This window comes from Aulostomus chinensis, chromosome 16, assembly GCF_037954235.1.
Source record: "Aulostomus chinensis isolate RoL2024-O1b breed Wild chromosome 16, RoL_Achi_v1.0, whole genome shotgun sequence".
Lineage (NCBI taxonomy): Eukaryota > Metazoa > Chordata > Actinopteri > Syngnathiformes > Aulostomidae > Aulostomus > Aulostomus chinensis.
Genome location: NC_141335.1, coordinates 12,978,135 through 12,992,865, shown reverse-complemented (window position 1 = coordinate 12,992,865; position 14,731 = coordinate 12,978,135). Strand labels below are relative to the sequence as shown.

Below are 14,731 nucleotides of genomic sequence, written 5' to 3'. Positions count from 1 at the left end.
GTAAACTTAAATCATCTGCAGATGCATTTTGGTTGTGAAGTTTCTCCTCCTGATCAGAAGAAGCAGACAGAAACTGAAAATAAGGGGAAGAGCGGAGCAGCCAACACCTCCCCCCTGCCCGAATCCCTTCTGGCTAGCAGTTATTTTTTTTGAAAAACTACTCTACAGGTTTTAGCCCTGCATTTGCTTGCATGGCTGCCTTTGTTTTAATATGACTGTCATTTCTGAAAATGTTTTGGAGAGAATGGTATGCAGAGCAGAAGTGGAAACACAACAGGAAAAGGGGTTTAATGAGCCCACACCCTCCCCTTCCCTGCACACATTCCCTTTTAGAGGGGGGAGCTTTGCCCTAAAACATCAGCAAATGAGAAGAGAGGCACTTTTTCCAGTCCCTCTCTGTCTCTTTTTGTTTCTGTCATGTGCGGTCATCCCCCTGAAAAGTTGAACTTTAGCCACACACGAGTGTTGAGGAGTGTCTGTGGACTGGTGCGGGCTGGATTCTCTCCACAACTCTGACTGCAGCAGAGGAGTTTTCAGCCAACAGGAAGGTTGCAAAGATTCAAGGAATCGGATCGGGAACGTTAGAGGACAACTTTTAGGATTATCTGACTAAAAAGATACTTTAGTTGAGCTTAAACCTATCTACTTTTTAATAGTCCACAAAACAAATGCCCTCTGTGTGATCAAGGGGGTCTGGACTTTTGCTTTTTGCCTAAAAGTCTAATGGCTCAAAGTCTCCCTGAGTCACGTCCTGCTATTGTTGTCCTGTGGGTGGACAGGAGAGAGCTTGGGACTGCTTGATTCAACCCAGGCTGCTGTGGAAGTGAGGGTGAGACATCTGTGGTTGTCCAGAAATCAACTTAAGCCACCAGTGTGGACCATGTGTGCTGCAGCCCTGGAGAACTACTGTGGGTCCGTCTTCTGGGTGAGTTCAATAAGCAGTGGGGACGAGGGATGTAAACCACCAGTGGCCTGTAGTGGCACTTTTGTTGTCAGCCAATCCCTGAGCTAAAGCTATTACTGTTCATCAGAAAACTTACAGTATAATTTACAAACAACTATCAATTTTTAGGTTGAATTATGTGGTGCTGTGGTTGGTTTATATTACCTTATTATTACCACTAGCAGGGATAAGATGGTCATCAAAACCCAGAACAAGTCATTTAATTTGAATGCAGCATTTTCTAGGCCTGGAAAAGTCAATATTAGCAGAAATTTTAGGGAAAGTTGCGGAAACTTTGCTTGAAAAAAAATCACTTTGGTTAATGTTGATACACATTAACATTTTATAATAAATGTAGAATATAAAAGTATGAAATATATGTTTTAATATTTTTTATTAAAGTACATAAAGGTATTGAATATACACTTTAATTTTTTATTAAACTATCTACCTGGTCATTAAATTCAAATAAATGTACATAATTACATTTTGGCATAGATTTCTGTTGATTATTCTCATGTAAACAAATATTTCACAGAATTTATGGTCATGAAACCTTTCCTCAAAGGTTTTAAAAATGAGGAAAATGAAAAAAAAATTATAGTCTCTTATACTATAATCATAAAAATAAAAATTTGGTGTATGTGTGTGTGTGTGTGTGTGTGTGTGTGTGTGTGTGTGAGAGAGAGAGTTCCTACTGTACTCAGTGAGCATGTGACTTGACAATAAGATCTCTTAATTGAGACATGACTCAGCATGTTTGCAGCACAGTACTGTCAGCTGTAACTCATGATTAATTTATTTATGTAAAAAAAAAAAACAAAACCTGAGTATTCTCATGTAAAAAAAAGAGAAACAAATCAGTTCCAAAAGCCAATTAATGTCTTTTGCGTTTTCATGCCACATTTCTTGATTAGTACCCACGTCACTGCGTCGCTCTGAAAGTGCAAATTACACGCTGCTGTACACACAACAGTAAGCCGGTACTTAACTCGCGTGATTACTGTTGATTACATTTCTAATCATAGAGGTGTGAGCTATCCCTGCAGTGTATAGTGAGAAGACCCTGGGGAGATATAGAAGACTGCATGATTTCATGAGATTGCATGTACATGTGTGTTTCAGAATGCTTCATACGTGGAGAGAAAAGACCCGGATCTGCCAGTATGTATGGAACAGACAGTGCTGGTCTGGATCCCCTTGGGTTTCTTGTGGCTTTGTGCCCCCTGCCATCTGGTGTCATTCTGCAGGAGGACACGGGTGAACACAAGACACCTGTCTAAGCTCTACATCTGCAAACAGGTAACACACACACACACACACACACACACACACACACATCCTTGTACTTGTATTTTTGTGAGGACTTTCATTAACGTAATACATTCCCTAGCCCCTCACCCTAAACCCAACCATCTCAACTGACTGCCTGACCCCAACCTTGACCCTTAACCTAACCAGAGCCTAATTCTAACCTCGACCCTAAAACCAAGTCTTGACCTTCAAACGGCCCTTTGAAGATGTGAGGGCCGGCTAAAATGTCCTCACTTTCTAAAAATGTCCTCACTCTGTTGGTTAAATACATGAGTGTGTCCTCAATCTGTAGCAAGTACAAGAACACACACACACACACACACACACAATGGGAAAGATAAATAAAACCACACAGTTCCATTCCAGAGTGTGATGCTTAGGACTCATTTTAATTACAGTAACAGCAGCAACAACAAAAAAATCATAATTTATTGATCCCAAAGCAAACAAACACTACAGTAAGTCACTTCTCTTGAATAACTTATATGCATTATGCTTGTTTCTGCTTTTTGTTCTCTTCAATTTAATTTCCATTTATCCTTTTTTATAACAGACTTTTAATATCTTAATTGGTTGTATTATTTTGCTTTGTTAAACACAGTGAATTATGAAAATGAAAGAGCCTGTTCTTCACATCCGTTGCCATTATTTCCTGTATCACTAGATTCAAATATATTTTTTTCTTGATTGTCAATCTTGTCCTTGTTTTCCCTTCCACAGCTTATTGTGTCGCTGTTGTTCGTGACTGCCATAGCAACCCTAGCCGTTACGTTAGGAGAGGATTACGGCCCAAACAAAGGTCCAGAGAGAAATCCTGACGTGTATTATGTCAATCCCGTCCTGTATGCTGTGTCATGGGTAAATAATGAAGTAATATGTTTCTGTATAATCTTGATCTCAGCGTGGACAGATGCTTTTTTTTTTTACTGATCAAGCGTCTGTTCTGTGTTAGACCCTACTGCTGCTTTGCCAAGAAGGTTTGAGACGGAGAGAAGGAACAGTAGACTCTGCCACGTTCTTCCTCTTCTGGTTGCTCCAGGTTCTGTGTGACATCTTCCTTCTGCAGACCCTAATACGAGAGGCCACCAGGATGGTACGAACAGACACTTTGGGAGCTTAAGCGAAAAGATGGAACAATTGATTACAAATTTGAAGGGAAAAAAAGCACCTTTATTGTGGCCTTCATTTGGATGACTAACTGCTGCATAGTGTTAGTGTTTTTTTCTTTTTTAAATCTTTGCCATGCATTACTTTTGTATCATCAAGACTGCTTTAGTAAGTCTGTGTTCTACTATCAGAATGACTCACCCTGTGCTAAAAAACACATTGTATGAGTTTTTCAATCCACCGTCAAAGGACAAGCTCCTGTTTCTACCTTTCTGAAAGTGCAGTTATTACTTGTACTGTTGGTTTCCCTCACACATTGTATTTGGCCATTAGGGAGACATCTCTGATCTGCCCCGCTTCTGCCTTCTCTGTATTTCTTTTGGGCTTGAATTGATTGCACTTATCCTCTCTGCTGTGGCGGATGTCTCTCCAGAGGACAAGGAACTTGTAAAAAAGGTACCTGGAGTTTTTTTTTTTTTAAATTTTATTCCAAATAAATCTGTGTTAATGTTAAAGATATAATAAACTAAGTCCCTTTCATATTCAGTCTGAATCGCCATCATCTCAGCCTCATATGATTTTTATTTTTAATGTTGTTTTCCCCTAGAATCCTGAGGCAGGAGCAGCATTTTTGAGCAGAATCACTTTCAATTGGTTTAATAGGTATAATTTTACTACACTCTCTACAAATACCCTCTACCCTCACTCTAGTTGGGGTCATTTTACAACTTTTTCCTGTTCTCCTCAGTATGGTGTTGAAAGGGTACAAGCAACCCCTGGTTCAGGATGACATGTGGGAGCTAAATGAGGCAGACACCACTGCTTACATCAACCAGCACTTCCAGCGCTTCATGGAGTCAGAGTTGGCTGCAGCTCAGGTCCGCTACAACAGCAAGTTGAAGAAGAAATCCGACAATGGTAGGGGGAACTTTCAGGATAAGAGATCTCAAAATGGCCTTTCCCGGAAGAAAGAAGTCAGTCAGGATATGCTGATGATGGTGAGAATGTGTAGAACCACCAGAGCAATTAATCCCCTGCCAGATTTTCGTGTACAGTCTGATTCAGCTCCAGCAATATGTTTGTTTAGGAGGAAATGAGTAAGAAAGAAGACAAAAAAGAGAGGAAGAAGAGGAAGAAGAAAGAAGAAGAAGAAGACTATCCTAATGCCTGGCTGATACCTACCATCTACAAGAGCTTTAAATGGGTACTGATTGAATCCGCTTTCTTCAAACTAATACAGGACCTGCTGGCTTTTGCTAGTCCTCAACTCCTCAAGTGAGTAAAGTGTCAATATCATTTACTTAGTTTCTGTTCTGTTTGGAAGTATTTTTCTCGCAGATTATTATAGATACTTTTCTATTTTATATAAGCACCTGAACATGCTACCTTACCCATTAAAACTCCAAAAGTGAATAATCATGGCTGTAGTTTGCCTTCCCCGGCAATCACTGAAATCATTAACTTGAGGTGAAGGGATGACATACAACAAACTGGTTGAAAGAATTGTCAGAAAGATTATTTACCTGGTCTGTCTTGCACTGAAGCTGTGAGACATGCCGTGGCCTTGTGGATGTTCCATTCTTGACTACAGCAGTTTGCAAACACGAGCTTGCACCATTGCATTTTAACAGATCCCTTCAACTACAGCTAAAGCTGGTTTGTATTACAGAATTAATTCAAACCGAAAATCCCCAAAACTAAAAGTCTGATCCACGGCTCTGAACATGCACATGGGTGAAAGAAATGACGTTGTAAATCACTTTGAGTTCAGCTAAGGAATGAAAAAATGAGATATTACCAAAGTCCTCACATAATATTAATAGCAACGTTTTTCCTTTTGCTCAACAATGGAGTCTAGTGGGTCAAAACTCCAATTTACTCCAAACAGAGCCAGCATTGCTCCTAACTGTTCTTAGAGCAATATTATGGGGACCGCAAAGTTAAAGACTGAAGAGTGACTGGCATGCAACCTAATTCCGTATCTCATGTAAAGCCACTAACTCACAACTGTAAGACATCTCTGGTGAACATGGTTATGATACCTGACTGGCTTTAAGCGGTCACTTCACTGTACCCTTCCATGAAACTCATTACTTAATGAGAACTATAATATACAGATCGTCCCTTGTTAGTTCTAAAGTATTTTTCTTGTATATTTTAGTAGTTTTTGTTTCAATTTACTCATTCATCTTTTTGTTTCAGCCATTTAGTGTGATACATACATGATACTGAGATTTATTGATTGTTCATGCGCGTCAAATGTTTTGAATTATATGCAATTGTCCTCATGATCTTGGTGATGATGATCCATCTTCGTGTTGCTTGTTCTTCCCCCAGATTGATGATCTCTTTCACTAAGGACACATCCATTTACACCTGGCATGGCTACCTGTATGCAGTGCTGCTGCTCGTGGTGGCTGTGCTGCAGTCTATCCTCCTGCAGCAGTACTTCCAGCAATGCTTTGTGCTGGGGATGCAGGTTCGCACCGCCATCATGGCTGCTGTTTATAAAAAGGTAAAAAAACAAAAAAAACAGGAAAAGTAGCACATGGAAGTTCTCCTACGTCACCTAAGCCTAAACAAACAAAAAATAAATAAAATATAAATATTGTATAGATGAGTTTTCATCATATGAATATTACAACAAAAAAAAAACACTATTTGGCTACAGTCTCAGTAGAGCCACCAGATTGCATGCATTATTTGTCTGCTTTACTCTAAATGGGACAGTTTACAAAATTAACATGCTATTTGTTGAAGAGGACTTCAAACTAGCGAGTGTGACTAAAAACATTTTAGGAAAATAAGTAAGAAATTTACTTTTACTGTCAACTTCTCACTTGATTCACAGTGTAGGATGATCACATAAAAACAGGTTATTTTCTTACTCGTCTCATTTATGCTCCCACAAACAATATCCTTCGATGTTTTGTTGGCTACGTATTTGTAACCATGCAACTCCAACCATATTTCCCTCTTCCTTTAACCTGTCCCTTTATTATTTCTTCAAGGCCTTGGTGGTGTCTAACGATGCTCGCAAAGAGTCAACCGTCGGGGAAACGGTGAATCTAATGTCAGCTGATGCCCAGCGTTTCAACGAGGTGACAAACTTCATCCACCTGCTATGGTCCTGCCCTCTACAGATTGGGCTGTCCATTGTTTTCCTGTGGCTGGAGTTAGGACCGTCTGTGTTAGCAGGGCTAGCAGTCATGGTGCTAATGGTGCCAATCAATGGACTACTGGCCACCAAGGCCAGAAAATTCCAGGTCAGCAAATATACACAACCATACAGAAAAGGGACATTTCATCCATACAGTAGTGTTCTTCATTGCTCCTCTCTACTTCAGCTCAGCAAACATACTCTGAAATCAAGATATCATGATCTATATAGCCTACCGCACTGGGTTTTATAATAAGTGAATTCCTGGCCTCCAATCTGTGGCTGATGCAAGGGCTTAACAGCAATAAAAATCGCCTTGAAAGACAATATTCTTGCTGACTAGGGATTTATCAAAGCAAGCATCATTGTGGGCCAGCTTTCTCTACAGCATTTATCCTTCACTCTTTTAATTCAGCCACTTATTAAGAATTATGAGGTTAGCATTGATTCCCAACAGGTCAGTGTATGCAGCATCTCATGCTGACACCATCAGCCATATTATGAGGTCTTACCAGTTTCATTAGTAAAAATAAAAGACTAAAATGTCAACCATTTCCGTATACTAAAACTAATCTAAAATAGGTTTCTTTGATTCGAGACTAAAATGTTCAGAATTCTACTGAACTAAAACATGACCACAAAAAACAGGATGCGGATGACAAAATAATAGAATGATGAAAACTGTAATAAGGACATACAACGATATATTAAAAATACCTCTCAAAATGGACTCTTCATGGCTCATGCCTTCTGTTATTTTTTCTGTTTTCCCCACCTATTATATATTATAATATAATTATATCTTTCCAGGTAGAGAACATGAAGTTCAAAGACAAAAGATTGAAAATCATGAATGAAATACTCAACGGGATCAAGGTGAGTGCTGCCATTCAGTAAGACTGACGCGTGGTTTTTGTGTGTGCATGTGCGTGTGTGTGTGTGTGTGTGTGTGTGTGTGTGTGTGTGTGTGTGTGTGTGTGTGAATGCGTTATGTAAGCATGCGTGCATGCCTGTAGGTGTACGTGCTTGTGTGCGGTCGGGTGAGTGTGCAAAAAATTGTACAGCAGAATTGTAGGAGTCCTTCAAATCCAAGGCTTTTAAGAGCTGATGTCCTAGTCTGCCTGGCCTTCTATTATACTGTAACCACCACCTTTGCTTGTTCGCATTGAAGAGAGAAGGTACCCTTTCCTGTGCTCCCCTTGCTCCTTTTGCTCCATGTCCCTCTCTTCCTCCTTTGTATTCCCCTAGATCCTGAAGCTGTATGCATGGGAGCCATCCTTCCAGACTCAAGTGGAGGGCATCAGAGAGCAAGAGCTAAAAGTTATGAGGAAGTTTGCCTACCTGGGCTCTGTCACCACCTTTATTTTCAACTGTGCTCCAGCTCTGGTGAGTCCAGTCATTGAGGAAATGAAGCAATAAGCCCACAGATGATCTTCCTTTACTGTATTTCCTAACACTGGTCTCTTTCCCAGGTGTCTTTGGCTACATTTGCAGTGTTTGTCGGGGTGAGCCCAGACAACGTGTTGACTGCTGAGAAAGCTTTCACTTCCATCTCCCTATTTAACATCCTCCGGTTTCCTTTGGCCATGCTGCCAATGCTTATCGCTGCCATGGTGCAAGTGAGGACAACACCAAAAAGCTCAAGCAGACAAACTGAAAAAAATGAGTCATCTAACCATGTACTTTGACTCCTCAGACAGCCGTGTCCAGGAAACGTCTGGAGAAGTTTTTGGGAGGTGAAGATCTTGAAAGTGGCATCATCTGCCATGACCCCAGTTTCAGTATGTTCACTTTTGTCATTTACACTTGCTTCTCTGCGGTGTCGTGAAGTTACCAGCCAGTGTACTCTTTTGTCACATGAACTTCATGTTTTCAATCTGTGTTTATCTTTTAGATTCTGCTGTGAGCATATGTGATGGTTCCTTTACATGGGAACGTGAGGGAGAGCCCATGCTTAAAAAGTATTATTATTATTATTATTATTATTACACACACACACACACACACACACACACACACACACACACATATATGTGATGCAGTCAGTGCTGTATTTCATAATATTAAACATTTATTTTGTGTGTATTTGCCAGTGTTTCCTTGGATATTAAGCCTGGACGATTGGTAGCAGTGGTGGGAGCTGTCGGCTCAGGGAAGTCCTCTCTAATGTCAGCCATACTGGGAGAGATGTACAGCATGAAAGGGTTTATCAACATTCAGGTGAGACATTATATCTGTCTAACAAAAAAGCTAATTAGCCAAAAAGTCAGGAATTCATCGTAAGGGGATTTTCCACTTATCGGCACGGTCGTGCAGTGGTTAGCACTGTCGCCTCACAGCAATGGTGAACCAGGGTGAACCCCGCCTCTCGCCCGAAAGCTGCTGGGATAGGCTTCAAACCCCCTGCGATCCTTAACAAGATAAGCAGAAGAAAATGGATGGAAGGATGGATTTTCCACTCTATTATCTTGTTGGAATCCATAAACTGTTATCTTCCTCTTCTCCATCACAGTAAAATTTCGCATGAAATTTTTGGCTGTTAGTTGGACCACTGCTGGCTCCAAACAAGATGGGATGTCCCACATTTGTAGTTGCAAATCTAAATCTCAGGTTTAAAGAAAGAGCAGAGGAATGATCTCACTTTTTGGAGATGAGTTCAACAACGTGGGTCAAACTCTGCACATTCTGCACAATGGTCAATCAATTAACAGCAAACAGGACACAATTTAGTCTGTGAGGACTTCAAAATGTACATTTTTGACTCAAAATGCATGCAATATATTGATGGAAACCAAAATAGTAATTTTGTTAATGTCTTTTATATGAGAAATATTTTTTTTTATATTGAAGACCAAGACAAATTCTGAAACAGAAAACTTAAAAGTCAAGGAATGTATTTATGAATGTAATTTAGGATTACTAGAGGAATAACATCACTAATCATGTAAATTTCAAGAGTCCCGCAGAGTCTTAAAATGTCTTCAGTTTATTTTAAAACGTGTTTTTTGGTTATATGTCTGTGTCATCCGGCCATGAAATAGTTCATGAATTTTAATGAATGTTCTCTTTAAAGGTTTATAGAAGTCTTACATTTATACTATTTAAACCTACAGGAACCCTCATTAATTAACCTCAAGAGGTTTTGGGTAATTTAATCAGTTAGATTAAATTAAACACAAAAGAGGAAAGTTGTTGAATAATCGTGCTGTAATTGAATTAATGTCCTCAGTGAAAGGGGTGAACAAGATGGGGCTACTTGTTCTCTAGCGGCGTCGTGTTCAGATGTCCCGGAACAATGGTGTTGGAGGAAAGGCAAGGCTGCTCTGAAAGAGAAAAAATTCAAACTGGCTGAAAAAATGAGAAAAGATAACAATAAGACAATTTTTATTTGCGTGAGAGCACAAGAAAGTGCCTGTCCTCAGGGAGTTATGTCTCTTTGCACCCAAAGCTTTCTTTTCTTAAAACTGAATTTTTCTTCCATTCCTCAGCAATGTTGTTTTTGTACCAAAAATGTTCCACAGATCCTCACAGCGTGAATAAAAGTCACGTTGCTATATGTCTGTTGAAGACCTGGTTTTGAAAAATCTAACAGCGCCTGCTTTCTACTGGGAGTATATAAAACCTAAATGCTGGACCACTAACACATTTCAAGTCCAGGTTAATCTGTTTCCATAAATTGAGTTTTTTCAAACTGTGTACACTGCTGTCAAATTGGAATACAGCCAATAATGAAAAATAAACCACTTATTGCCAGGGTTCCCTCGCCTTCGTACCACAACAAGCCTGGATCCAAAATGCCACTCTGAGGGATAATATCCTGTTTGGCTCTCCCTATGAGACAAAGAAGTTCAAGGAGGTGATTGAGGCTTGTGCCCTGGACCCTGACCTGAAGCTGCTCTCTGGGGGTGACCTCACTGAGATCGGAGAAAAAGTAAGACCTGTGTGTGTGTGTGTGTGTGTGTGTGTGTGTGTGTGTGTGTGTGTGTGTGTATGTGTGTGTGTGTGTGTGTGTGTGTGTGTGTGTGCGCGCGCGCGCGCATGCGCGTGTGTGTGCTTGTGGATACATGGATATGTTAGAATGGGGAATAATGGATGCATTTGAGGGAAGAAAAGAAAGAAAGAAAAAAACACATATATATACATATATATATGTACATATACACAGTATATATAATGTGTGGGTGTGTGTGGGTGTGTGTGAGGGAGAGAGAGAGATCTGTTTACTGAAAAATAGCTGACAACTCTGTGACAAAAGCATTTTGTCTTTATACTTTGTAAAGGTTTCACTTCATAAAGACTTAGAGTCAAGTGGATACAATGTATGGTCTAAAACAACCTTCCAGAAAAGAAACAAAAGAATAGAAAACCAAAAATCTACTGCAGCTCCCAGCTCTTTATTTTAACTTTATATTAACTCTCAGTGTTTCTTTCTTCTCGTCTGTGTCCAGGGCATCAACCTCTCAGGGGGTCAGAAGCAGCGTGTTAGCTTGGCCAGGGCTGCTTACAGCCAGGCAGACATTTACCTGCTAGATGACCCCTTGTCTGCGGTGGATTCTCACGTAGGAAAGCATCTTTTTGACAAAGTGATCGGACCTAATGGTATACTCAAAGACAAGGTTTGTGTCACTTTGAGAGTCTTTCAGAAAGTATATATTTACCTCAAAGGAATGTGCTGTAGTTCACAGCAAGATCGGCTCAGGTGCTGATATTCTAACAAATTTTAACACACAGAAATGCTTATGAAGCTTCTTTTTTTTTTGTCTTTACGCTCAGAACATTTTTTATGATTTCTCAACTGTCTCTCTATAGACACGAGTTTTGGTGACTCATGGAGTCAGTTTCCTACCTTTGGTGGATGAAATTGTGGTCTTGGTGGATGGAGTGGTTTCAGAGATCGGATCTTACAACAGCCTTCGAACCAGCAAGGGAGCTTTTTCAGAGTTTTTAGATACATATGCCAAAGAGCAAAACAATTCAGATTCAGGTAATTATGAATAATTCAGGCTATATGTATTTCATATATAAAGAACACATTATTCAAAATGACACTTTATTAGTAAGAGTGCGTGTGATAATTAAATTCAGGCTTTGTGTGTATTTATAATAATACTTTATATGGATTGCGTGGTTCACCTTATTTTCTTGAACTCACGAAAAGCAGTACATTTATGAATTTGTAAAACATCAGAACGAATATATCATTGTATTTATTCAGATTCTTACCAGGATACCTCAGACGAGGAGCTCATCCCTGAGGACTCTCAATCTGACTCCGTATCTGGCAGACTGAAGAGAGAAAACAGTAGCCGCCGCAGCCGCCGCAGCAGCCGTCGCAGCAGCCGCAGCAGCAGGTTAGAGCTCTGGAGAGAAATAGGAATGCAATTTTCAATTTACCACTGTGACTCAACTTTAAACTAGAAGTGCAACTGGGGAGCGCGGGCCTAAGCTGAGGACTATGTAATATTTGTACTTGCATAAAATGTAACAAATGTGACCATTATTTTATTGTTCTTTTATGTCATTATCTATATTTGACGATACAATTTTTCAATTAACGAGCAGAAACGGATTCATACACAGGGAACGCAATTACAAGAAAAGTTAGATTGGCAGAAATGTCAATGAAGTGTTTGGGAAACACTACAGATGTAGAGAGGGTACAACTTCAGTTAAAGGTTGCTATGGTGATGATAAGTGCCTTCTGTCTATTAGACGACACCAAAAAAAAAAATCAGCTTAGACACACCACTTGAACTGTTGCTTATTACTCAAAGACGGAATAGTCTTTTCGCTTCAATGGTGACCTGATGGCGGTACAAGAGCAAGAAGGTCCTGGGTTCAAATCCCAACTTGCTCATTTCTGTGTCTGCACGGGGAAGACTGGAAAGAAATGGACTCATTCCACGGATGCTGCATGTGGCTGCCCACTGCTACCCAAGAGGATTGTTTAATTTCCTTTGGTAGACACCACAGAAATCAGATGATCTGAGTCCGCTGGGAGGGTTAGAGGATGTCAACTGCATGTTCTCTACTGAATGAGACAAAGACATTTATGATAGGCCTTCTCTGCATTAACGGGACTCAAAGGGCCTCACGGTGTTACCTCAGTCACCCATTTACAAACACATTCATACGCTGCTGGTGAAGGCTGCAATTCAACGTCCCAACCCACACAACAGAAGCAATTTGGAGTCCAGTGTCTTTCTCAAGGACACTTCAAGACAGCCTATTTGGACTTGGGGGATAAAACCGGTCCCCTTCCAATTACTAGCCAGTCTACCTCCAGAGTCATGCTGCCCCTTCTGAGTCACAATTTTTTAACTACCTCTGTAACTGCTATGGCCTTAATTTGTACATGTGGGAATTACAGAATTGAAAAAAATTTTTTTTTTTTGTTTTTTTTTTTAAGGAAGAAACTGGACCAAAGTCAAAAAGTACATTTTGGTTTTTCTCCTTAAAATCTTGGTTTCACTCAACATTAGTCTGTGGGACAGTTGGGGGTTCTTCCTGTCGCCTGGAGACTCAAGGACCAAAATCTAGCTCTTTTTTCACATAGATGAATTGTGTGAAAGACCAGGACTGGCCCTAATGTCCTCCATTTCCCCAAGGCACATTACAACCGTCAGTGGTGCGCTACCTCGGCACTAATGATCATCATAAACGCTCTACCCAGCAATCACTCAGATGATGCTCTTGACAGCATGTCCTTGACCGGACCTCGTGTAATGGTGGACCTCAGGTACAGTGAGGATTAACGCTTTAAGTTTAGAAAAGATCCTCACGTTGTCTCTGAAATGGTGACTACATAGAAGAGACAGCAGTACAGATTAGGGCACCAGGAAACAAGGCTTTCGAAGACCCGACTCAAGCGCTGGTTTTGACGGAGAAAGCTAAGAGTGCACAAAACTGGCACACTTCTAAATATTTGCTGTCCACGGCACTCACATCCATCGCCTATTTCAGAAACCCTCGCCACATTGCAGAGACTCAACGTCCTGTCAAATAAATGCCGTTCAAGAGAATTTTTTTTTATGGGTCCTGTGATTCAAATGAACATCTTCTTGCTGTGTTTTTTTTAATCATTCTTACACTCCAACATTGTCATATACAGCACTGAAGACACTTTTGTCTCATTATTTTTTCATTATGCTTTATTTTATCTCCTTGTCACACTCAGAAAAAACAGCTCTTTGAGAAAACCTGAGGGTGCAGGCCAGAAACTAATAGAAAAGGAAACAATGGAAACGGGGCAGGTAATTTCACATGCCTACATACTTGTTTCACCGTTGCAAACCAGACTCAAAATGTTAACCGAGACTTTTTCGTTTGTTTCATCACTAGGTGAAGTTCTCTGTGTACCTCCAGTACCTACGTGCTATGGGCTGGGGGTATAGCGTCTTGGTCTTCATGACTTATTTCGCCCAGAATATTGCTTTCATCGGTCAGAACCTGTGGCTCAGTGACTGGACAAACGATGCGGTGACATATCACAACATGACATACCCTGCATGGAAGAGGGACACCAGAGTGGGAGTGTTTGGAGCTCTGGGAGTGGCTCAAGGTAACTTTTACACATCAGTCATAATTGGTGATATTTAGTCATTTTGGTGACAGCAGGACCATCTGTCTCTCCTTACTTACGATCATGTTGTCTCCTAATGCCTTTGATGTGCCATATTAAAGGAATATGCTAACATTCTGGGAACTACAATTATCCTTTTATTTTTGTAAGCGTTAGATAAGACTCCAGTCGAACTTCAGAAAAACAGTCATTAGAGTGGGCAGTTATCATTAAGTGGCAGCTAGTGTATTCACAGGTTTTGCACATAAAAAAAAGAAGAAAAATGGGGATGAAATCACGGCTAAAAAAGATGGTAAGAACATGAGAGATATTTTTAGCTACGTTGCCTTATGTTCCAGCTGGTTTTGGTTTTGGTTGAAAAAGAAACTTGTCAGGCCTCAAGAACCTTGTTTGTGTGGGAACCGCCAGCGGTTTTAACCAGTACAAAATTTAGATGAACTGGGCATGGTTATGTTATGACAACAGCGAGAAGTCACTCCTTGTTTAAAACAAAAATGGCTGAAGAGGTCAGCTTCTTTCCTTGCGTCAGTTACAACAGAATGGGAGAGTGTTTTTTTGTTTCTCATTTTGGAGAGGAGCACAGCAAAAAAATGAAGGCTTTTTGCTTGGGAAGAGATGCTGTCAC

The 14,731-nt window shown here is 40.3% G+C and overlaps 1 protein-coding gene across 1 annotated transcript in view; it reads left to right on the top strand.

Moving 5' to 3' along the window:
• Nucleotides 1–319: 319 nt before the first annotated feature.
• abcc2 (ATP binding cassette subfamily C member 2) overlaps nt 320–14,731 on the top strand; it is a 28,632-nt gene continuing 14,220 nt past the window's right edge. Inside the window, exons 1-22 of the mRNA XM_086181513.1 lie at nt 320–925; nt 2,069–2,245; nt 2,978–3,115; nt 3,210–3,350; nt 3,698–3,820; nt 3,972–4,027; nt 4,113–4,362; nt 4,452–4,639; nt 5,702–5,879; nt 6,376–6,630; nt 7,335–7,400; nt 7,773–7,910; nt 7,997–8,143; nt 8,221–8,305; nt 8,419–8,485; nt 8,618–8,744; nt 10,279–10,455; nt 10,973–11,140; nt 11,334–11,508; nt 11,740–11,875; nt 13,702–13,777; nt 13,866–14,085. Of these exons, the coding sequence (XP_086037639.1) occupies nt 881–925; nt 2,069–2,245; nt 2,978–3,115; nt 3,210–3,350; nt 3,698–3,820; nt 3,972–4,027; nt 4,113–4,362; nt 4,452–4,639; nt 5,702–5,879; nt 6,376–6,630; nt 7,335–7,400; nt 7,773–7,910; nt 7,997–8,143; nt 8,221–8,305; nt 8,419–8,485; nt 8,618–8,744; nt 10,279–10,455; nt 10,973–11,140; nt 11,334–11,508; nt 11,740–11,875; nt 13,702–13,777; nt 13,866–14,085 (3,133 nt within the window). The 5' untranslated portion in view covers nt 320–880. The remainder of the gene's footprint in view (nt 926–2,068; nt 2,246–2,977; nt 3,116–3,209; nt 3,351–3,697; nt 3,821–3,971; nt 4,028–4,112; nt 4,363–4,451; nt 4,640–5,701; nt 5,880–6,375; nt 6,631–7,334; nt 7,401–7,772; nt 7,911–7,996; nt 8,144–8,220; nt 8,306–8,418; nt 8,486–8,617; nt 8,745–10,278; nt 10,456–10,972; nt 11,141–11,333; nt 11,509–11,739; nt 11,876–13,701; nt 13,778–13,865; nt 14,086–14,731) is intronic.